Here is a 23,587-nt window from a genome sequence, read left to right as displayed (position 1 = left end):
TCAACAAGCGTTTTAATACCTGGGGGACCTCAAAGCTTGGATCTGCAAATACTACTAATAATACTAATATGTTTATGAAGTAATTGGCAATTCAGTCAGAAAGAATGCTTGTCCAAAAAGGTGGTAAAATAATTAGAAACAAATTTTTGAGCTATTCATAATCAAAGATTTACACCCTTACGTTAAACATTTTAATTCTTAAGTTGATCGATGCAAGCTTTCTTTTTTCCTTTTTTTCTTTTCTCTTTTTTAAGGCGAGGATGGAAGAAAAACTAAGACACTGGCTACAAAACAAAATATCCATAACACTCTGTGTGCCCCTTCTTCTTCTTCCTCCTCCTCTGATAACCCTAAAAGATTTAATTCACGTTCGTCGAACACAAGCAACCTTGTGACGGAAATTGGAGGTACCCCGAGAGAGACAAACGAACGGGAACCATGTTTTGCCGAACACACCACACTCCCGGCATCTAAACAGTTTTCTGGTGGCATTAATGACTTCTTTTTTCTAAGGGGAGGTCTTACAAACTCCTTAAAGTTGGCCGGTTCCAGCCTGTGTGGGCCAACAAGTAAGAAGTGACTGCCTTACTCTCTAATATATCCTTTTTTAACTTAGCAACTCTTTTCTAGCATACAGTTATCTTACTTAGAGAACATTACGTTTTGTGAAGAATACATTTCTTGACTTTTTTTTTTATCAATATTAAACAATTGCTTGGCTTCGAACCCAGTGCAATTTCTTTTTCTCATTTAGAAAAAATCGTCAAAGCGGTGAAAGTTCTTCCTTCGGTGTTCACAACAGAGAAGACAGGACCTGACTCTGTTGTTGCGGAAGAACCAACAGGCCATGAGTGTCTCGGCCAGCAGCACAGTAGCTGTCACGCACTGCAGCGTGACATACCTGTTGAACTTTCAGACGACTTCCAGGAAGTTTTAGATGAGTTGATCAGACATGTAAAGCCTGTGTTATTTAGGCTACAGAGTTATGGAGTTGTACCACAGACTAAGACGCTGTCGAAATTAAATCCAGAGTATACAAGATTCATTTGGAAGCAAACCCAAATGTCCCCTGAGGAAGGAGACCACCAAAGTGATATTCATTGTTTGTCTGTGTGCTTGCATGCACTTGTGTCTTCTGTTGATGTTCTTATGCATAGTGGTTTGGAAGCCGCAATAGGTGAGATTGACAAGTTTTGTTATCTTAACGGCTTGCGTTAGTAATTTCTTCTCACATTTACCTATTTTTGTGCGGAGAGCATGATATAAAAAGCGCTATAGACTGAAAAATCAAACTCAGATTCAAATTTTAAGAAGTTATTTGACAGTTCTGCCAGTTAAACTGAGAAATTTGGGTGGTAAAAGTAGGGGGAAATGGCACTACAAGCAGGGTTTCTGGTTATTAAAACACTGATATATTCTCAACTTATTTTAGCCTTCTTAGGCTCAATAAATGAAGAGCACAGCAGTTTAATAAGAGGAGCTCTGGAATCAATACGGAGATACCTCGTCAAAACACATTTCACGTTTGAACAGCAGAAAATTATTCACCCAAAGCTTTCAAAGCTACTCAGCATCGTAGCACGGTGGAGTAAAGATCAAGACGCACACGGCGCTAACGCTGCTATCATCGTTTACACTTTCCCTGAAAAGTTAACCAAAGAAATTACAGAGATACTGTCGGGTTTACACGGAGTTCAGACCAGGTTGTTTAACAAAGACACAGGAATCAATACTTCGCAGGAAGAAAATGGACAAATGGTCATCTATATTGTAAATGTTTTAGCGACAAACGAGGATTTTCCGTGGACAAGATTTGACTTTGTGCTAGACTACGACCTGACTGAAACGATAACAAGGGAGGAACTTTCCCGCAGCACAATACTTAAATCTCATATAACCTTGAAGACGATATCAAAAATTTCAGTGGAGAAGCATTTAACTGAGGCTGAAGGTTAGTAAGTTAATTAAGGCTTTCATAGACATTGTGGATGCAGTGATATAATAAGAGATCTGTCCAGACCAATCGATTTTCATTTTTGTTTGTCGGATGGGAGATCAAGGATGGGTTTGATAATCAGTTGACTTGGTGAAAATCAAATCCTGAAGGCCTCGCTTTAGCTAATCTCGGTTCCTGAATCATGAAGCAGCCTCAAGTATTGCTATTACTCTCAATCAGTGGCGCACCAGTTTATTGAAAGTAACTCCCGGTAATGTGTCAAATTTTCCTAGAATATCATGGGGCTGATCCTTTGTGTCTCTTTCGTTAAGGTGGAGAGTCAGTTTGAGTGTTGCTGAGGCGTCTTGCCAAAAGATGCAGCATATTTGATTGAACTCAAGTTCACACCTCTCCACTCAGAGCCTAACGCCTTAATCATTAGTTTACCGGGAGCCTCCATCTGGTGAAAAAAACTATATTTTTTAAACCATCACCTTATACCATTCCCTTTTCCTCTCTCTCTTTCATTACCCTTTCCTCTTTCGGATGCTACGCCTCAAATGTAACTCAACCTACACCTATTTTTTATATATCATGTGTGTTTGTATCATAGGATAACGACATTATTGATGTTTTGAATGCCATTTTCATTAGCTAGTATAAATTACACGTGGTTCTCTATCATTTCTCCCTCAGACATCAGCGACACCAACTTGCTGAGGGACCAAGATCAGTACATTTTCATCGGTAGTGAAACCTTTACACAGAATAAAGATCTCTTGCATCTCCTTGAAACTTGTCACAATGTCATGATTTATGAAAGACGAAGCAGTGAGACAAAGTCTGAAGATTCTCTAAGAAAAATGCTTCTACAGCCTGACGTCATGATTGACGAGAGAACCTGCATTCATCTCCAGCATCTATCATCTCTTTTTGATGAGGACAAATATGAAGGATTGAGAGATGTGGTGGTGTCACTGTCCCTCAAATGCCACAAGTGTTATATTATCATGTATTCTAACAAACAGCCAAAGTAGGTGTCAGACAAAAATAATATTTTGGTTTCAACCCACAAGATGTATTCGGTACATTTTGGGATCAGGTCAGGGGTAATCCTCGCTAACTTATTGCAAACTCTTGATGTTATTTCAGCTGTGCCTTTACGGGAGACGTTCTTCGCCACCTATCCTTTCTGTTTGCTAGCTTCGCTCATTTTCAAAAGAACGAGTTTGAAGTGGAGATTCTGTACTCTTTTACTATTAAGGAGACTGCTCGTCTCATAAGGCAGATAGGTGACAAAGCTAGGGTACAGTCCACAGTGTGGGATAAGATGGAATGGCCGAAACGGAAATGGTTAACAAACGAAGCAAGCGCGGTAAGTGGCTTTAATCATTGCGTTGAGTCATATCAAGAAACCTTCAAGAGTATTTTCTGTGGGACAGAGAGATGGGTTTATATCCTCAAGACTAATTATGTGTTTTCTTGCTTGAAGCATGAAGAGTTCCTGTTGTCGCTGCCGTGTATGAATTCATTCAGGTAATAAGAGCGATATAACTTGTCCAACGGTAATGATGTACATGCCTATCAATTTTAACACTAGACTTCGGTGTAATGATAAAAACTGAGCAAACATTACCGTCACAACACTTGACATATTTTCACTACCTGAAAAGGCATATGCTGATCAACGTGAAGGTATTCTTCATTATTCGTTTTATTCTCTATTTAGCGCACAAGTGATGCTAACTGCTGCACCATTAGCTGAGCTGTTGAAAATGTCGCCAGAGAAATTGAGGGAAACCTGCCCTTGGATTCCGCCGAAAACTCTTTCAGTATGAGAACTTTAGTTTGTATCTGGGTGTTAGTAAGGTTGTACGTACCTACCATGCCAATGGTATTTAATGGGGAAGTTTAATGATTCGTCAGCATCGTGTCATAACTTATGCTATATATGATGTCATTAAGAACTTAAGAAACTTGACTGATCTGAGATTTTGATCCTCAAATGAGTTCTCCTGAGTTACTCACTTGGACCTTCCTATGTGAAATTGCTCTTAGGTCCTCTAGGCGAAATACTTTGTCGCGTTTAAAAGGGTTCTCAAGGACTTTAAATAATGTAATGTGATTAAACAAAATAAACCTATGTAGTAGGGTCGGCTACTTTGTAATGTAACCGTTGTTTTATAAAACCCCAAATTTCACAGTTTCTAACCACTCCATTGACAATGTTATGTACCATGTAAGAGTATCTGGTTGGCTTTCTTCCAGGAATTTTACAAGTCTATGAACTGGTGTTCTGAGTTAGACCGTGATCTTTCAGTCTATTCAGTTGCACGGCCGTCACTTCAAACTCCCTCACAAAGCTGCATTGCCGTACAACCGTCACCGCATCAAAAGTCCTTGGCTGCCTCAGAGGTCAATTCTTCCCCTGATAGCCTGGTTTCTACGAGAAGTGGCTCAGTGGAGTACACTGACTACAGGCTTAGTGATCCACCGTTGTTTGGGGTAAACATCCAACATGGGCAAGAAACTACAAGAGACCATGTAAAGGATAGGGTTTACCATAGTTACTCTCAAGATAGACCTGTGAATGATTGGTCTGCTAGCGTCTCAGGAGATCGCTTGAATTCTATTCGCGGTGTTTCTCACAAAGATGAGGCGGGACATTACCACCCTTCATTCTCAGATATCTCTGATACACTTGAGAGAGAGTGGAGACCCTTAGTAGTCAGAAATTCATCTTCAAAGTCATGGAAGGACCACGTTGAATCAGATTTGAGGCGATGTATCACAGAGGAAAAGGTAATCATCATGCGAAAAGAGGGAAGAATATTCTTTGAAATATTGTTTAGGCAGTTGTTTGTAACCAGCTTCTTGGTTTTATGATAAGAAACAAAGGATGCGAGACGGACGACTACTGAGAGTGATATAGAGCTGGGACAAGCAGGGTATGAAAAGAGAGTTCTATGAATAATGGGGGGAGGGGCGGGAGGCATGGAGTACACTTGAACGACGGAAGGAGAGAAAGGAGGAGGAAAGTGAGGAAACTACAGAGGAAGTGAGAAAATGGCGACAAATTTGTCGATTGAAGAGATAATGGAACCTGAAGATTATACTGCTTTACCCAGTTGAATGTCCAACTGACCTAAGATGTAATAGTTCTCTCATTGTTTAGAGGGTTAGTTATCAATATTGGGTGCTCCTGTTCTCGCCCAAATGAAACTCAACCTAAAACGTCTCTTTTTAAGTATTTCTTTGTTACCCGCCTTTTAAACAATGAGGGCCCCTGAGCTTAACTACTCAATAAAATTCGTGGCCATTTTCAGTCACACAGCCACTGTTCCATTCTGTTTACCACTCATCTCTGATCTCTCATTTGTCTCAAGGTACCACACGTCAGGTATGATCACCAAGTAACAAGCAACTATCCAGTTCAAAGTCATCATTTTCCGGAATTACCTGGTTCCTACCGATCAAGGCCTGAAGAAATAATCCATTTAAGAGAAGACTATGCAGACTACTCGACTTCTGACGAAGACCTATGTCTTACTGCTTCAAACTTTCCGACAGTAATAGGACCTACAGTACACTCTTCGAGAGAAGAGTTTGATCACTCTGAACACTCTTGGGACAAGAACGTCTTCGGTCGAAGGTACCAGAACCCCAGAGATAACCGTATTCATCAGATACCGCAAGCATCTCTACTGGATAAAGATCATTCAAGTAAACGGTAAGAGTAGCTATGGCGAACATATCGATTAAATTGTTTTCTGTGTGTTTCTGGCTTCAGTATGACTTTACTTCAGTCTGTATCAACATAATCGCAGGCGGAATATTTTGGGAGCGGTAGGGAGTATACTATAATGCACTTCTTGTTTCAAAAAAGAAAGAAGTGAAGGAAACTCTGTAAGTGCCGGTTTGGGCTTGTGCCCATGTATGACCGCCATATTGAGAGGCTTTGGCGCAGACCTATAGACAAGATTGACACTTGCTTAATTGAATGTTCGCAGGCAAGCTGTGCGAGTATTATGCCTTGGGAACGAGGCCTCCCGTGCTGTTCCAACCAAAGTGGGAATAGCTCAACCACAGAGGAGAGTTTATGGCTCAACTAGTTATCATCGAGTGTCAGTGCCGAGTACATCAAGTCAAGTGCTGAGAGAAAATGCTGTCGCAAGTAGACACAAAAGATTAAGTCTTGGTATTGAAAAATCTACAAACTCTGTTTCAAGAGGCGCACAACAGGTAATTAATTGCCTCACCCTTATGCTGGTATGAACACAGAGCTTGTTTAAAAGGTCGTTTCCACGCAGTAGTTGCCTAAAAACAAAGCCGTTTTATCCTTGATTGGATTAATATTACTCGGGTACTCTGCTATCGTGTATTTACAGCAGAAATGAAAAAAAAAAAAAAAAAAAAAAAAAAACTTGAAAGTGCTAGATATAAACCAGTTATTTGTAAGGAGTCTATGATTTTTTCCAAAAACTCGAAACTCCAAAATGAGCTACTTATAAAAAGCTTACTTGTCGAGTAAACCCTGTGTAAAATTAATTACCTCAGTTTTAGGACAAAGAGAACGAACTAGCACGTTTACTAAGAAAAGTAACCAAATAAATATTTCGTTTTCATGACAGATACGCAAAGGGGAACAAGAGGTACAAACAAAAGAGTCGTGCCCAGACGGTGAGTGATAGTGTTGTATTAAACTCATTGACATGAGAGTGTCCATGAGGACAACGAAAGTTTTCTTCAAGCGAAAAGAATACCAAACAGTGACGATTGGTTATCGCTGATAGGCGGTAATGGGAGTGCGAGTTTTCCCGTATTCACCCGACTAGCGCTTTTCTGATCTTTATAAAGGGGGAGTCAGCGACTCCTCGAGGACCATGAGAAGTCTGTGTGGATTGAGCAGAGGCCTTAGAATATCTGGTTCAAAACGTAGTCAAGAGTGACTCATGTTTATTGAATCTTTCAGATCCCGATGAATGGTCTATCTTCCCTTCGTACCTGTCCTCTAAACGGCGTAAGCTCACCTACGAAAAGATCCTCGGCGCAGAAAGCGGTCAAACTAAGCTTGTGTTCAAGTACGACAAGTAATTTGGAAAATTCTTAAAAAAACGTTTAATGTGCAGTTATTCCACTTTTCGCTCACAAATCGCTTAAGAATCATAGCTTTGAAAAAAAAAAAATCTTGTTGTGACTTGCTTTCGCTGAGGACCGGGAGCCTTTTTGTCAGTGTTGGAAACACTATATGCGAGCGCAAAACCCACTTATTTCATCATTAAAGTTATGTCTGTAACTTGGTCCTTGAGTGTCTTATCATGTTGGTAGAAAGAAATTTTGTGCAACCTAAGGTTAGATCCAGTGGGGTCACGAGCTTTCAGCTGGATCATCAGTTGGCAAAGTATTATCCGTGGGTGGAGGGTGAGACAACACTCTGTCAATCAAACCAAACTCCTTAGCTTCCTCAGGTGACATAAACTTGTCCCGTTCAAGCGCTTTTTCTGATGTACAAAAAACAGAAACAGATAAGCCATCAATAAACGAGCAAATGAGTGATTCTTTGAGTGGTTAGTATTGCTGGTGTCCAAACTAAACCAGGATTGGTTTGATTTTGCTTCCCTACCCTCTCTGATTGTTCAAGAAAACTCATGTTATCCTGTTAACTAATCATATGCAAAACTTAAACCAATCACAACTTTGCCACCCTCACTCTTTAGCTATGTCATTATCAATACAACAAGAATGAGAACTTGAAGCAATATGGCCATAACAACATGTTTTTAAATCTTACCTATTTCATCAAGAGACTGACCAGTGTGTTTAACATAAATCTTGTTCATGAGTGTCTTGAGCTTCAGAATTTCTTCAGCTTGAATGGCTATATCTGTAGCTTGGCCCTAAAACATTCATGAAATATACACAATTGATATTTCTGCTATGATGAATATATGAAGTTCATATATTTTTGATATTTCTGCATTGTCATACAGTCGGAACACCCTTTCGTTTATTACCCAACACAATTTCACACATATCTTTCAGTCGGATTCAAAATAATTACATAATTTTTTATACCTTGTCTCCAATTTTTGAGTAACTGGTTTCAAAGGTGTAAGGGTATATCAACAACAAGGACAACAACAGCAACAACAACATACCCTTGCTCCTCCATGAGGCTGATGCACCATGACCCTTGCATGTGGCAAAGCATGTCTCAAACCTGGGCTTCCTGCAGTCAACAGCAGGGAGCCCATGCTGCAAGCTTGCCCCATACACCATGTGGAGACAGGGGGTCGAATATACTGAGAAAAAAAAAAAAATTGGGGACTTATTGAAGTATACTATTCACAAGTTCCATTCCATTCTTTTCTGTACTTCAGAATTGTTGCACCCTCTCAGAATTCCATTTCAATCTTGTATTGACAGCATAACAAAACCATTGGCCTACACAAGCATCTCAAATAAACAATAATTTAAAGCTCCTCCACTCCCCCAAAGAAAGGGGTTCATGGCTCGACAATTACTGTAAGCTTTGTGTTACTCTAAAAAACAAGAAAAATAAATGCTTAAATTTTGCACAGTCTAAGATGCATACTTGCATTGTGTCATAAATGGCTAATCCTGCTGTAACTGAGCCACCTGGCAAGGACAACAAAAATTAAGTGTTACAGCTAAACATGACTTCAAACATCCAGAATAAATTATATCACACATGTGCATGAGTGTTCAGTGTTCTGGAATTTGGATTGAAAGATCCAGGTTTGAGAACTGGCCGAGTCACTGAGATGACCTGCCAAGAAAGGCACTTTCCTTTCACAGTGCCTGTCTCCACCCAGGAGCATAAATCATGGAGATTAACCCTGTAACAGACTTAGTTCTGTCCAGGAAAGAAGCAGCAATACTCTAAATTGCTTTATGTTGCTGAAGTCAAGATAATTTCCTTCTAACTTAGATGCTGACTTTTTTGATGATATACCAAACATCACAGTAAATATATTCACAGTAAGACTTTGAAAACAAACTACTGCAAATGATTTTTGCATAGATATGTTTTCCAACACAACAAAAGTAATAAACACTGGTAGCTTTAAAAGTGTCTTAAATTTTATTTCAATTACCTGGACTGTTGATGTACATATGGACAGGTGTTCTATCATTCTCTGACTGTAGAAATAACAGCTGAGCCACAACAAGACTTGACAATTCATCTGATATCTAAAATACAACAGAAGAAAAAAAAAAAGGTGGAAAAGGTTCTAATCCACTGATTAAAAATAAATCAGGTTTTGTGGCACTTCTTGTCCATTGCCTCAAATTGGAGTTAGGCAGGTTTGTTTTCTATAGGCAGAAAACTAGAGAGCCCATAAAAACCCTCAGAGAAAAGAAGAAAACCAAAACACAATCCAACCCACATATGATGCTATTTACAGGGACTGAATCTGGGTGACAGCAATGGAAGCTGAGTGCCCTAGCATTTTTGTCATCCCTATTGCCTATGGCTAATCAGCTGACATCACTTCTTTGTCAGAAGTTACATCCCAGTTCCTTAAAATGGGATCACAGAGGGTTGCTGTTGGGATGCACATTGTACACAGATACATTAGACTGGTCCATAGAAAGGTGAGCTAATCTAAGCAATGCTAGTCTGTCATATAATCTAAGCAATGCTAGTCTGTCATTTATTTAGTATCTTACAGAGATAACATTTACTTAATGGCTGTCTCTCCTAAAGGCAAATGAAGGGAATCTTGCATTTCGTTTGGCTGACAATCTGTCCCTCCACAAAAGCCTTCAGGTTAACAATCGTTCAAATAATAAATCCTTGTTCAGTCAAAATTCTACTATCTGATTCTTGTGCTAATTTTACTTTGAAAAAACAGTGTGTTGAACACTCTTTTCGTTCTAAACTACTATAATTTAGAATAATTACTTGCATATCTGGTTACATATATAATTTATACATCGTCACTTACAGGACCCATAACACACACTATACGCTCTTTCAGAAGACGTGAAAATATGTCATAGGCTCTTTCACCTCTTCCCTGCAAAAAATAAAGATAAGTCGTTCATCAATCAGACAACACAGAAAAAAGGTTTTGAGTACATATCAAAGTGAAGAGGTATTAATATACGTAAACGTTCTAGCTCTGTTGTTACGTACCGTTTGTTCGATCACCATAGGAATCAAGAACTGTCTCCTACAAGAAGTGTGTATCCCTCTCGATATCCTAGAAATTACCTAAACAGGAAAAATATATGGCATATCAAATAAAATGGTCATTTGCAACAAAAAAATTCTCAATGGTTCTCTTACGTAAAGACCTTGTCGAGCAGCCATTTTGAATTTGGAATGTAGCCGCAGGTCATAGGTACTGTAGACACTGGTGTAATGTCGTTCCGTTACCTACGGGAAAAAAATTCTTTCTTATGCAAAATATTTCCATTGTTCCTGCCATCCAACATGGCTTCTGTGCAAAACCACTATAGCTGTGGATCTGTTTTAGACAGTGCAGATAGTTGTATCTTTTGTAAAAGTTGTACATAGTTTTTGCTTTTCTCAGTGTAGATGGCGGAGTGTGGAATACTCAAAGCATTTGATTGTGGTCAAACATGGGAATGGCGTAAATAAGGTATCTGACAAGGCTAGGTAATTTAGTTTGAAGAGTACACCAGATGCTCAATCAGTGGAGATGAGCGAGGAAGCGGATGAGAAACAAACAGCAGTTGTGCCGGTTGTCGGGGAAACAGCTAAGGAACCACAGCTCTCCTGCCCCTTCTAATATTTTTCTTTGCTGACCCTAACGCGCTCGAAATGAGCCTGTGCTTCCTCTCGTGCCAAGAGAGGATGAAAGAACGCATCCAAGGAAATGGATGAAATCGAGTGTAAAAAAAGAATCACTCCCAGCATGTTATGTTATACTTCTCACCCGGAAGGTTTTTGGTTATGACGGGAAAACTTTGTAATATTTTAATATCTATTAATTTTTTTTTTGGCGCAAAGAAACTGAAGTAGGTGAGAGGAAATGAAAAATCCAAACTTAATTACAACTTTCTAAAATTCACCCTTGTACTTGCGGGAAAGAATACATTTTGTGTTTTGAACTAAACGATAAGTTCAGCCCCCATCGTGATGGATAACTTACGTATTCTAGAGAGGAACAGAAAAAAGATTTCTTGATAAGCATGTGATGTTTGGAAAGCTTCTGGTTTTTCACCTAAGCTTTTATTAAATTTGCGAGTAAAAGATCTTCATGAAAATCAATATTTTCCCGAAGTGTAAAGTTTTGGTTAAGGCTACATCGCACTCGTCTCTTAAAATCATTACTTTGAAGGTTTTCCGCTTATTTAGCTTGTAATCAATGTGAGCAAAATTCACTCACGCGCTATTAGAGACAATAAAATGAACCTGAAGCTTCTCTGGAGATGTCTAGAAACTTTTGCTTATTTTCTGTATCGGTAATTTTTTCATTTAATTTGCTTCTTTTTTTCAAATAATGAGGCTTCTTAAAGTGTTCAAAGTAGCACGTCTAGGTTCTTTTATCCTCCAAAAATAAATAAAAGGATTTAAAAGTGCTATTGGCAAAAACAATTGTCACTAAAATTGAATATTCCATAACATGAACTTGTGTCCTCTGCGAATGAGTCTTTTGAGTTCCACACATAAATAAAGGAGATAACCTAATACGAAAAGTTTTAGAATTATTAGAGAGGTATAAGTTCTTGCTTTGTATTTAAGAAAATCCAAAGTATTTTGTTCTTGGGTAATAGGTTGTTCAGTTTGTATCTGCCGTTAATGTCGACGAATGATTCTCCAAATAGTCATATAGTTGTAACAAATCACTAAAATACAACACAATGCTCCTGCCACAGATAGAGTGGCAAGGATTGAATACCTTCTCATAGGGAACCAGATGATTGACAACATCAAAATTTGGAACACTCAAAGCTGAATTACAACATACAGAAGCCACTCTTTTTGTGGTCACTAGTTCATGGTAAAGTAAAGGCCAATGGATGGCAATAGCTCTTTCTATGCTAAAGTAACTGTTAACGTTCCTAGTGACAATGCCGTCAAAAGATACGCGAAAAACATGTGGCATTCAAAAACTACACAATGAGTGGCGACGAGACGGATATTCATTATATAAACAAGCGTAGGTTGAAGTAACAAACCCACGCAGAGATCCGCCATGGCCAAAGATGCAACCAGTATATTCGACACTAAATGTAACGAAAACGTCTTCCACAACGAAAAAAGAATAAAAACATTGGAAAAAACAGCAACCGGTGAGAGCAGGCCGTTTATAATACTGATTCCGATGACAAAATTATGTTAGTGGTGCTGATGAAGAATGTTGAAGTTTGTTTGTGTTGAGTTGCTCTAAGTAGCAACACATAAGCTGGAAGGGTTTCTTTTTGATGATTTCAATCTTCGGAAACCTTACATTCCCCTGCCTTCTTGGCTCTCAAATACGTAAACATCCGTAATGGTTGTTAGTCTTAAAATTTAAACACTTTCACCATCAATTTTTTAGCGTAGAGCCTCACCCAAAAGATTACTTGAAAATGAAGGTGTTGGGGAAACAAAATCGCCTTTGAAGATTGCAATTCTATTAATTTACACAAATTGTCTCCGTCCTAAATAAGCAGGGTGTCTGCAACAAACACATCGTTAGTTTTTTTTGATGAAACTGGTTTGTCGATAGGGAAACGCTCTTCTCTCGAAATAAATACCAATCAAATATAATAAAAGTGTAACCCGATTTTTCAGTCAAAAGATGCGCGGATTTAAAATATGAAAATATTGACAATTGCAAAGAAAAGACTGATAGAGAAATTTTCGGAATCTGTTCCTCCTTCAAATCTTTTTAAGCTCTCGTTAAGCTCAAATCATCTGTTTTAACAACCTCGTTCCCGGGGTCTCTCATCTTCCCGCCCCTTGGAGCAAATGAGGAGGGGGCGGGAAGATGAGAGACCCTGGGAACGAGGTTGCTGTTTTAGTCAACTTGAGCGGTTAATTTAAAGCTACTGAATATATGTACTGAAATATATGAATGATGAAATATATGATATGTGATGAAATTCTTGTGAGCTAAATCAATTTCTTCCCTTGATGAAATTGAACTTCATTTTCTTTAGTGGTCGTAGTAGAAGAACACAACCATGTATCAGAAATAATATAAAGTTACTTGGGAACAAAAGAGAACAGAATACTGCATGTATATTTACTTGAGAAGAAATAAATATTTGATTACTTAAGAAAACATAAAAACATCGATCTCTGCCGTCCCAGAACAAAAGGTGTTTCAAATTGCATGCATAAAATATGACTTTTATCCCCTTTGTGAAAGATCTAAAGGCATCTGAGGTACAATGAATATATGAAGTTCATATATTTTGAACTGCGGTATTAGATACGTATGATGCATGATCCTCGCAGTAGATAGCGCTATTTATGCAATAGCGAAAATCAGACCTGAAAAAAATTTATCACTTTCACGGGTTTATTACGAATCAACTTAACGGCCCGCTCCCAGTTGGCTTGTTAGCTCAATTGGTAGAGCGCTGCACTAGTATCGCAGAGGTCAGTGGTTCGAGTCCCGTACAGGCCTGATTTTTTTCAGGTCTGATTTTCGCTATTGCATAAATAGCGCTATCTACTGCGAGGATCATGCATCATACGTATCTAAAGGCATCTGTGGTAATATTGTGTTCTCTTTACTTTGAATAACGTAAGTTTAAATATAAATATTGGCCTTGCGGGAAAATTCCATTTCACTACTTGACTGAACACTGTACTTGAGTCTCTAGTTTGGAAATGGTTGTTTCTGCTCCATTTTACATTGTCACAGCTTTCACAATTTTATCGAGACTTCTAAGACAAGGACAAGAAGAGATGCGTTTAAATTAGATTTTACTCCATGTGAGGGGGGAGGTGTTTAAGGAAATATGGACTTGGTTACGTCATAAAACCCTTGTCTATTCAAGATACGCAAGTACAGATCAACTTACAGCCTGTTTCGAAAATTTCCGATTACGTCTGTGTTTTCTCCAGTGTCGACGGAAGTAGTAGACATGTAAATTTTGCGTCTTTTAAAAAGGCTGTACTATTTTGATATTAGCAGGCTCGCGCTATGCTAGGTTCCTCAGGAATTTGTTTGGCGTATTTACTCACAGCGAGCATCAAAGGTCTATAACACTTTTTTTTACAATCATTTCATTTCTTTATTTTTTTACACACAACACCGCGCAGCAATTTCGGCGCGTGTACTCATTCCAGCCGGAAATTCGCTCCCACACATAACCCTGTAGAGTAGAGAAAATACAGTAGCATGAATAAATACGAAAAGCGCTTCCCACGGACTTTGATTTGTACAATAGCCCTCGGAGGAGTTCATTAAGCCCCAGTGACGGAGTAACACAATTATGACTAATTTGCATTTTTAATCGCGATCAAAACAAAAGTTCTCATGAAATAAACAATTGACCTTTGTCAATCATAAACCGCTCTGACATAATCGTAATTACTTCAAAAGTTGACTTTGACTTCAATTACGTGTTTCCTTTTAACATCACTTTAACCAAAATCGCTGAATCAGACGTTAGAAGAAACTAACAAAGCAGAGGATATACATCTAATTTTCTGATTATCGAAAGAGCTGTCCGGCAGAAAACAAATTAGAAAACATTTAACACCGCCTTTCGTAATATTTATATTCTATTCCAGAGTATGCTTCAATCGGTGGCGGAATTTGTCTCGCAATACTCACCGCAGGCGGGTCAACAGTCGTTGTCATCTCTCGCACTGGTGGCTGCTGCAATTTTCTGCATTGTGAATGTCTTAGTAAGCCTTGTTCGGAAAAGGAAACTTGCTGTAAAGTCCGTGGATGGAATACCGGGACCTAAAGGTCACTGGCTAAAGGGACATCTTGATTATGTGAGTTTGTAATAAATAGAGTACGGTCATGTGCCGCAATGATGTCCTGTAATGATATCAGGAACCTCTTACAGTATTATAAGTAACTCACTTTAGTGTATGATGAACTTCATTCGATTCCTTGTCAAAATCTGTTAGGATTTTTTTCTTAGTCCTGTTATCAAGGCTATTGCGAACGAAATATGAAGTAAGTGTAAATTTAAAGTTTGACCCCTTCTAGCCTCTTAGGATCCGCCCTTCATTATTTGTTTTAAACTGCCAGGTTTCAAAGTCTAAGAGCTAGCGTTATGTGACCAGCGAACACTGCTGTTAGTTTTAGGGAAGGTACGTTTTTTATTGGGGGGGGGGGGGGAGTGGGCCGGGGTATTTTAGAAATTTTTTGCCAAAAAAGTCGTGGCCCTACCACTCTCCAGATTGGATTAATGCATGACCCTTCATAAATGCCGAAACAAAAGGATCTGACCCTCCCCCCACCTCCTCCAAGACAAAAATAACCGCAAGTGAAAATAACTGACCGGAAGTGTTGCTCACATAACCGTGTCTACGCACAAAGCAGTTAATTGCGTGGCGTTGCACGGTGAAAACTTGAAAATGGGCAAGGATGTGCGAAGAATAGAAAGGGGGAAATGCGCTTGTGGACAATGCGAGGATTTCATGAGGTCAGATGGAGCAACTTGTGGCTATTGTGGCTGTTTGCCGACTCGCCATTCTAAAAAGGATGCCCGCTACTCCTCTGACTCTGTTGGTAGCACATCGGAAACATTACCGACGTCAAAATATGGACGAAAGCGGGCACGGGTCGCAAGAGAGACAATTACGTCATTGGGACAAGATAGTTTTTTGACATGATATTTCGACATGTGTTTAAAATGATGTAGATTAATTTAGACTGGTAGCTTTGCTTGTATCTAATAGTTTTAGGTTTCTATACACTTCGCGTGTTCGGTAACAAATAATTAAAAGTCAACTAACCGACATGGAGTAGTTTTTTTCCTTGCCAAAAAAAAAAAAAAAACTGTAACCCTCCCCCGGCTGCGTATCAAACAGGTTTGACCCTCCCCCGGCTGCGTATCAAACAGGTTTGACCCTCCCCCGGCTGCGTATCAAACAGGTTTGACCCTTCCCAATTTGTAAAATATTTACTAATGACCCTCCCCTCCGAAGTCCCGGCCCATCCCCCCTCCCCCCCCCGCCAAATAAAAAACGTACCTTCCCTTATCACGCAACAGGCTCCCTTTTATTTGCGTGACAAGCTAAACGACGACTGCTAAGGGAGATAACGACAAGGAATGAGCTTAGAAAATTTTGTGTTGTGTTCTACCATATCCTTGTCTAAGACTGTACTGGACTGCACACTTGCTTCATTTCGGGTCACCAAGCTGCTTGATTTGATGACAACAGCAGTAAATTTCATCCGTAGGCACGGTTTGATGGAGGTGGACTTCAATTCCACGAGAAATGTGCTTTAGAATTCAAAACTTGCTACCGTCTGTGGTTTGGCCCGCTTAAGCCACTGGTAGTCTTGTGTCACCCAGAAACCGTCAAAGTCATTCAGTCCAGTAATGCACCCAAAGAAAAACTTGTATACAACCTTGTCAGGCCTTTCATAGGTGAGTTGCAACATGTAAGGTAAAATTACAAGTTATAAGGGTTGTCATCATTATCATCGGGTCAACGCATATTATGCTACATGGATGGAAGGAAACCTCTAATTATATCCTGAAATGGCAGCCTTTTGTAACTGCTGAATGTAGCAACAGTAGACAGGTATATAGATGAAACTTTAAAATGTCGTGTATGCCTGCATACAGGGGATGGCTTGGTAACTTCATATGGAGACAAGTGGTTTCGAATGAGAAGACTCCTCACTCCGGCTTTTCACTTTGAGATTCTCAAGCCGTACGTTCGAGTTTTCCAGGAATCCACCAATGTACTTCTGGTAAGATTTTAAGGAGACCTGTTTACACTATAACCAGCTGAAAATTCCCCCTTTCCCCCGAAAAAAATTGTTTCTTTCCAACTCGAAGTCTCGATAAAGAAAGTTAAACTTTGTATTCAAAGGGGCAGGGAGGTTAGGAAGTTACATGTAGACTACTAGCAGCGCCTCACTCCCAGAGTTCCGCTCGGCACGCTAACAGCAATTTCATTTTTCCTTCCGCTTTTTTTTAATTCTCTCAATGGACTTCGGGAAAAAAGAGAATCTGCTTTTAGTCTAAGGAGGAGGGGAACAATGAAGTGTGGTAATACTTGTTCTACTCATTTTTGTAAAAAAAAATTAGCTTTTTCAGAAGCCTTTTGCACTAAATCATTATATATTTTTCTGGATGTTCACTCTGGCATCTTTCAGGAGAAATGGTCTTCTCAACAGAGTGGCGAGGTGGAGTTGTTTCATCATGTTAGTCTGATGACATTAGACTCCGTTCTCAAATGTGCGCTCAGTTACAGAACCAACTGCCAGACTCAAAAGTAAGAAATTGGGGCTATAAGATATAGAAATCACATTCATAAAGCTAACCTGTATATGAAAAATATTTAAAGTGCACCTACACCCAAAAAATTTTTTTCGCTTAACGAAGTAAGCTTATTTTTTTGAGTATTTCTGCGCAAAAATTTTTTTATTTGCTCAAATCTTCAATTTTCTATGCCCAGTCAAAATACGGAAAATCGGCCGCCATCTTGCCCCACGACCGAGTTTAAAGAGGAATGGCTCTAGTGGGTAATGTGACGTCAAATCGAGAACACGAAAGTCTGCTTTTCACACATTTTCACTTGTTTGGGAAGGTTGTAGTCGATAATTGTCCGAAAATATGCCGACTAAGTGTGTTGTAGAAGGATGTAGCAACGTGCGAAATTTGCAAGAGGGTATCGCGCTCCATACAATCTTCATACAACACACCTAGTCGGCATATTTCGGACGATATCGACGACAATCTTCCCAAACAAGTGAAAATGTGTGAGATGCAGACTTTCGTGTTCTCGATTTGACGTCACATTACCCGCTAGAGCCATTCTTCTTTAAACTCGGTCGTGGGGCAAGATGGCGGCCGATTTTCCATATTTTGACTGGGCATAGAAAATTGAAGATTTGAGCAAATAAAAAAATTTTTGCGCAGAAATACTCAAAAAAATAAGCTTACTTCGTTAAGCGAAAAAAATTTTTTGGGTGTAGGTGCACTTTAAATCAATTAGACTATGACTTCGCGATTTCCATAGGGTGATGTTTGATGAGAGCGAAACCTGCGTCAGCTATTATGCGTGGAAGTCGAGAGCGACTGGTCTGATTGCCTCCCTATAAATGTAATAAATATTATCGTTCCAAACTTGACAACTGATCAGACTGCGATGTTTGTGATTGGACTTCAGAAGATTATACCTTAGTCGGCTGTACCGGTGAGATACATCACCATGAAAACTTTTGCGCAAGAGACGCTCAGTGGAGAGTATTCCAGGGACGTGAACAGAATTTTCCAGTAAGGAAAGGGAGAGGGAAATTTTTTCATTAGCATCTTTATACATATGAAGTTATTCTAGGTTCCTCTATTACTGTACTTTATCAATTTCTCTTAACAAGAAAATAGTAAAATAAAGCTTAGGACTACCTCTTGCTTACACCCCTTTCTCTAAATAATATAGAAGTGTCATGTTTTTGTTCTTTTTCGCCTTCAGAAAACAGGATCCTTACATTGTGACTGTTTATGAAGCTTCGAACCAGATTTTGAACAGACTAATGTAAGAAACATACTTAAATGACGTCGTAAATCGCTAGTCAGACCTAGTTTATGGAACACTTCTTCGTTAGTTATTTCTCCCCATACTGTTCACTTCCTCCGATGATCTCTTCTTTGTCCCCTTCTCCGCACTCCTCTCCCCCTTGTAGACTATCCGCTTTTTCAACTCCTTCCCTCCTTCACTGTTCAACCCAACGCTAATTTCTCTTTTTATTTTCGTACTCATTCCTTTCCCTTATACACTCCCTCCTCTCTCCTACTCCATCATCAGCTTGTTTCTCCTCACTCCTCCTTGCGCCTTTGTCCTCTTTTCTCACGAATTGTTCCATCCGTCTCTCCTTTATCTTCCTCTCCTAACCAAATCTACTTTACTACGCCTTATTGGTTTGTACACGCGGCATTGTAGGAATCCCCTCATTCATGACGACACCATCTACAAGCTGACGCCTGACGGAAGAAGGTTCCATAAAAACTGTGCCTTTGTTCATGCTAAAGCAGTTGGAATAATAAAAGCAAGGCGTAAAGCTCTAGAGGATGATGTGAGTATTAATAAGTTTATTTATTTTGTTTGAAAACTCAGGCCGTACCAATGGACGATTTCCTTTGTTCTTATGTCAGGAGGAAATGGAGAAACTCAGGAAAAAGAAGCACTTGGATTTCCTAGATATTCTACTGGAGGCGAAGGTAATAAAAAGACGATTGAACGCTTTTTATCAAAGCAGTACTCATTTCAAATTGATAACAATGGATGAATGTTGAAGCATCTGAGCAATTGTGCATCTACACTTCTCCAAGCCTAACATTGACTGTTGTCTGGTTAGGAAGGGGGGGGCAGCGGTGGGTGCACAGTTGTTCAGATGCTGACATTTACCCATTATAATTTACCATTTCCCACTTCTTGTGGCAATTTTCGCGCATCACGACCTCTATCAAGCCTGGTGTAAATGTTTTTTTTCCCTCTATAATTATAATTTACCAGTTCCCACCTCTTGTGGCAATTTTCCCGTATCACGACCTCTATCAAGCCTGGTGTAAATGTTTTTTTTTCCAACTATAATTCAGGACGAAAATGGAAGCGGCTTAACAGACGAAGAAATCGTCGGGGAAGTCGTGACATTCATGTTTGCAGGGCACGATACAACGGCAAGCGGTATGTACAATGATAACTCATTTCAACCGAAGACCGAAGTAGAAACCACTAGCTAGTAACTTAGAGGAAAATGCAAAAGGTACTTATCTAGTCATCTTTATTATTCCATTTTAGTCATTTCGTGGACTTTGTACAATTTGGCCAGATTCCCGGAGCACCAAAAGAAATGCCTGGAGGAAATTGAAGAAGCGTTCGGAAACGATGATGAGATGGAGTGGTGAGGAACTTAATCAATTTGCCTTCTGTAAAAGATCTTTGAAGCTTATTATATCCTCAATCTATTTTAAGGCGCTTGTCGGCCCCGTGAGGGATCCCTGCTCTTTTAATTTTCAAAGATCGACGTGAGCGTGGGAAATTGATGGTTAAGAGTACGATAAAAATTACCAAAACACCTCTCAAGCTCTTGGGGACATCACTTGGGCAAGCAAACGTACAATTCAAAATGTCTATCAAACTCGACTAGCTTAGATTTGTTTGGTGGGTTTTATTAAGTTTTCGTGCTTTTACGGTTCTAACACTACTCCACCCTCCTACTCACAACCTTCGGCATATAGTTTGCTATGATATATGGTATGGTATATGGTATAGTATGGTATGGTATATGGTATGGTATGGTATGGTATATGGTATGGTATGGTATGGTATATGGTATGGTATGGTATGGTATATGGTATGGTATGGTATGGTATGGTATGGTATATGGTATGGTATGGTATGGTATATGGTATGGTATGGTATGGTATATGGTATGGTATGGTATGGTATGGTATGGTATATGGTATGGTATGGTATGGTATGGTATGGTATATGGTATGGTATGGTATGGTATGGTATGGTATATGGTATGGTATGGTATGGTATGGTATGGTATGGTATGGTATATGGTATGGTATGGTATGGTATGGTATGGTATATGGTATGGTATGGTATGGTATATGGTATGGTATGGTATGGTATGGTATGGTATATGGTATGGTATGGTATGGTATGGTATGGTATGGTATGGTATATGGTATGGTATGGTATGGTATGGTATGGTATGGTATATGGTATGGTATGGTATGGTATGGTATGGTATGGTATATGGTATGGTATGGTATGCTATGCTATGCTATGCTATGGTAGCTTTCTACTGTCCACCTCTGGCGCGAGAGAGACAGGCGGTCTGCGACAAAAATATATTTCCTCTTTTGCACTTGTAGTAATCTACAACGCTAAATCCAATTAAGAGAGATGCTGTGACATTTCTCCCTGAGCTTCATTGTGGAAATATTTTTTAACATAATCAAAATCAAAAACAAGATTTACAAAATTTCTGCGGGCGCCGCGTAATCTTAATGTGACGAAGCATAAGTACCCATTACGTGACCTTGTTACTTCTTTTTTCACTGTGACGTCATTTTGCTGGCGGTACGTTGTGTTTTCATAGGAAGCAGCTCGGCAAACTGAAATATCTGCTAATGTGCATTAAGGAGAGTTGCCGGTTATTCGCCCCAGTCCCCATAATCAGTCGAACATTGGACAGGACCTATGAAATTGATGGTCATTCCGTGCCGGAAGGTATTGTGTGTATTGATCACGAGCATTTCTGACTTGTCAGAATCATGCACTACTCAATAATCTTCTTTCCAACTTTTCACCCACTGACAGGAGGGGAGAAGGCAAATTTCTGATGTGAGGAAGGGCAAGGGGTCGTGCATCTTTGTGGACAAGTCAAGTCGTTTTATCATAAATTGTAACTTTTTATTGAAAATTAGGGCGGGAGTTCACATACACCCTGGAACTACCCCTCTCCCTTAAGTTGGACTAGGTACGAAAATCAGTTGCTTCATAAACAGTTGCTAGAAGTGATGCATACAGAATCATCGTTGAATTACAGATACCTTCACAAAGACAGAAGGAATCATCGAGTGGAGTGGAAGATAGGCAGAACTATACGATTCCTTTCCCCCCTCCCCCCTTCCACCCTTCCCCCCCCCGCCCATCGCGCTGCTTGCCATATCCTTCAAATTCTTACGCGTTTTCTATCCCCCAAATAAATAAATACCTCTAATGTACTTTAGGAAAACATTTCATTTTCATTTTCTTCAGGAACTTGGGTGATGACCAACATCTACGCTTTACATCTTAACCCACACGTGTGGAAGGACCCTAAGGTTTGTGTATTCAATAAACTGATGCGTAATTAATCATCTATGTCACCAGTCCACTACAACGGCTTCGCTTATATGTAATAGCATAGAGTAACACAACAAAATTAAGTCTATGGTTAGTTAGAGAGAGATATCTAGTAGATATTCTTCGGCAATTTTGTGCCAGGTTATAAGTGATGTGAACAGAAACTATCATGAATTTTTTGTGGTATTTAGTAGAAAATTTGCGCTTTAACATACACTTACCAAATATACTTGTATCCTTTACTATAATTGTTGCAATTTTTTTATCTCCTATTTAAAACAGAAGTTCGACCCACTGCGCTTCACGACTGAAAACGCCAAAGATATGTCACCGTATGCCTTCATTCCGTTTTCGGCTGGTCCAAGGTAAATGTCAGAGAGGATATGTGATTGATGTTGATGTATTTTACCAATATTGCTTGGTCAGTGTAGGGTTCCTGATCGATTTTTATCAACAAGTTCTGGTTCTGAGTCCTGATTCCGGAGTGCAACCTACTATTCCAAAAACGGGCTGAAATACGGGTTCACAAACTGGGGAACCCATTCGCGTGAACGTATCTGCAAGTTTTCCCGCGCTTGTGCATAGCATATTCTTTCAAGTACTTGATACTGCACTTCCTGTTTTCCTGCGCTTGACACCGCGTTGCATGCTTTTCCGCGCTTGGTATTGCATTGTATGCTTTTCCGCGCTTGACACTATGTTGCAAGTTACCTGAATTTGACTCTCAAACGCAGCTTTTGCTGCTCTTTTCATTGAAATGCATTACATTCTTCTTCTCACACTTTTTATTTCACCCCATCAAATTTTCATCTTGTGAAAAATATTTTCTTGTATCAAACAGGAACTGCATTGGACAAAACTTTGCCCTGATGGAAGTCAAATTGTCTGTGGCTTTGATCATACGCAAGTTAGTTACGTTTATACTTTAAGGAATAAATACTTAATAACTAGTCTTCACCCTTTAGTCATTCGGTAAATATTCAAGTATTGAAAGTATTTATGCACTATTTCTTTCCTTTTTCATGTACTGATACATTTTATACTGTTATTTTTCTCATTTACAGGTTCAAGTTATCTGTTAATCGTGACTGTTGCGTACCAATCGATGACTTGATTCCAGAGCTAATTTTGCGAGCTAAAAATGGGATAAAAGTGAATATTTCCCCTCGAACTTAAAAAAACACAAACACACACCGCTGTAGACAGCATTCGGTACTGATAACTTACAATCTCAAGAATCCACAAGTAAGATTTCAACGAAAAGCCCTCCCAACTGATATATTTGCTACCACAAGTGTTTTCAAATACGGGTTGCAAAACCGTTGTAAATAGTTAAATAAGCGCAGTAATGCTGATAACGGCCTTAGCAAGTAGATAGATGTAAACGACATTTATAACAGACAGCAAGGTTACACGCATTTTAAACCAAAACAAGACGCGTATGTGCGGGGAACTCGAGCTTCCCATATTGTAATTTCTGAATTTTCTATTTTCATAGTTCGATATTTGGAAAGACCGCCAATGTTATATGTGTTTGAGACTGACCATTAACTACAATATAGTAAAAGACCTTACTTGAAAAATGGTAGTATTTAATGCATCGTTGCTGTGTATGCAGGTTCTTTTTTTTAATTAAAATTTGCATTCTTCCTACG

General features: G+C 39.3%; 3 protein-coding genes and 1 pseudogene across 4 annotated transcripts in view; 2 read left to right on the top strand and 2 right to left on the bottom strand.

Moving 5' to 3' along the window:
* Positions 1 to 7,236, top strand: part of LOC111336375 (uncharacterized) — a 12,264-nt gene extending 5,028 nt beyond the window's left edge. Inside the window, exons 12-23 of the mRNA XM_022942457.2 lie at positions 255 to 569; positions 755 to 1,177; positions 1,433 to 1,951; positions 2,633 to 2,969; positions 3,089 to 3,311; positions 3,429 to 3,472; positions 3,666 to 3,768; positions 4,205 to 4,738; positions 5,323 to 5,666; positions 5,947 to 6,178; positions 6,568 to 6,616; positions 6,909 to 7,236. Coding sequence (XP_022798192.2) covers positions 255 to 569; positions 755 to 1,177; positions 1,433 to 1,951; positions 2,633 to 2,969; positions 3,089 to 3,311; positions 3,429 to 3,472; positions 3,666 to 3,768; positions 4,205 to 4,738; positions 5,323 to 5,666; positions 5,947 to 6,178; positions 6,568 to 6,616; positions 6,909 to 7,030 — 3,245 coding nt within the window. The 3' untranslated portion in view covers positions 7,031 to 7,236. The remainder of the gene's footprint in view (positions 1 to 254; positions 570 to 754; positions 1,178 to 1,432; positions 1,952 to 2,632; positions 2,970 to 3,088; positions 3,312 to 3,428; positions 3,473 to 3,665; positions 3,769 to 4,204; positions 4,739 to 5,322; positions 5,667 to 5,946; positions 6,179 to 6,567; positions 6,617 to 6,908) is intronic.
* Positions 6,859 to 14,848, bottom strand: LOC111336376 (uncharacterized). Of its 2 annotated transcripts, none has more exons than XM_088738258.1 (8): positions 14,710 to 14,848; positions 10,101 to 10,178; positions 9,910 to 9,981; positions 9,055 to 9,151; positions 8,532 to 8,575; positions 8,095 to 8,238; positions 7,728 to 7,833; positions 6,859 to 7,437 (listed from the first exon to the last, which is right to left on the bottom strand). In XM_088738258.1, the coding sequence occupies exons 1-8, from the start codon at positions 14,734 to 14,736 to the stop codon at positions 7,304 to 7,306; spliced, it is 702 nt and encodes a 233-aa protein (XP_088594384.1). In that variant the 5' UTR covers positions 14,737 to 14,848; the 3' UTR covers positions 6,859 to 7,303. The 2 variants fall into 2 exon arrangements, with proteins under 2 accessions (XP_088594384.1, XP_022798193.2); XM_022942458.2 differs by lacking the exon at positions 14,710 to 14,848 and adding an exon at positions 10,254 to 10,329.
* LOC148721165 (adenosine receptor A2a-like) lies at positions 11,136 to 12,266 on the bottom strand (annotated as a pseudogene).
* On the top strand, positions 14,480 to 23,587 carry LOC111336355 (cytochrome P450 4F1). Its single transcript, XM_022942438.2, has 14 exons — positions 14,480 to 14,876; positions 16,297 to 16,486; positions 16,688 to 16,815; positions 17,224 to 17,342; positions 18,543 to 18,605; positions 19,011 to 19,143; positions 19,223 to 19,288; positions 19,667 to 19,754; positions 19,869 to 19,971; positions 21,184 to 21,314; positions 21,846 to 21,910; positions 22,215 to 22,297; positions 22,774 to 22,839; positions 22,997 to 23,587. The coding sequence occupies exons 1-14, from the start codon at positions 14,670 to 14,672 to the stop codon at positions 23,106 to 23,108; spliced, it is 1,554 nt and encodes a 517-aa protein (XP_022798173.1). The 5' UTR covers positions 14,480 to 14,669; the 3' UTR covers positions 23,109 to 23,587.

Source organism: Stylophora pistillata, chromosome 11 (genome assembly GCF_964205215.1).
Source record: "Stylophora pistillata chromosome 11, jaStyPist1.2, whole genome shotgun sequence".
Classification (NCBI taxonomy): Eukaryota; Metazoa; Cnidaria; class Anthozoa; order Scleractinia; family Pocilloporidae; genus Stylophora; species Stylophora pistillata.
Note: the sequence above shows the minus strand (reverse complement) of the source record. Positions and strands in the feature narration are given on the sequence as shown.

Bases quoted from the DNA above. Each gene is read 5' to 3' on its own strand.
- LOC111336355 (XM_022942438.2), top strand. From the start codon at position 14,670: ATGCTTCAATCGGTGGCGGAATTTGTCTCGCAATACTCACCGCAGGCG. The intron at 19,289-19,666 runs GTAATAAAAAGA...ACTATAATTCAG, and splicing joins ATATTCTACTGGAGGCGAAG to GACGAAAATGGAAGCGGCTT. The intron at 22,298-22,773 runs GTAAATGTCAGA...TGTATCAAACAG, and splicing joins CCGTTTTCGGCTGGTCCAAG to GAACTGCATTGGACAAAACT.
- LOC111336376 (XM_088738258.1), bottom strand. From the start codon at position 14,736: ATGACAACGACTGTTGACCCGCCTGCG. The intron at 9,982-10,100 runs GTACGTAACAAC...TATTTTTTGCAG, and splicing joins CTATGGTGATCGAACAAACG to GGAAGAGGTGAAAGAGCCTA. The intron at 8,239-8,531 runs GTATGCATCTTA...TTTTTTTCTCAG, and splicing joins CCATTTATGACACAATGCAA to TATATTCGACCCCCTGTCTC.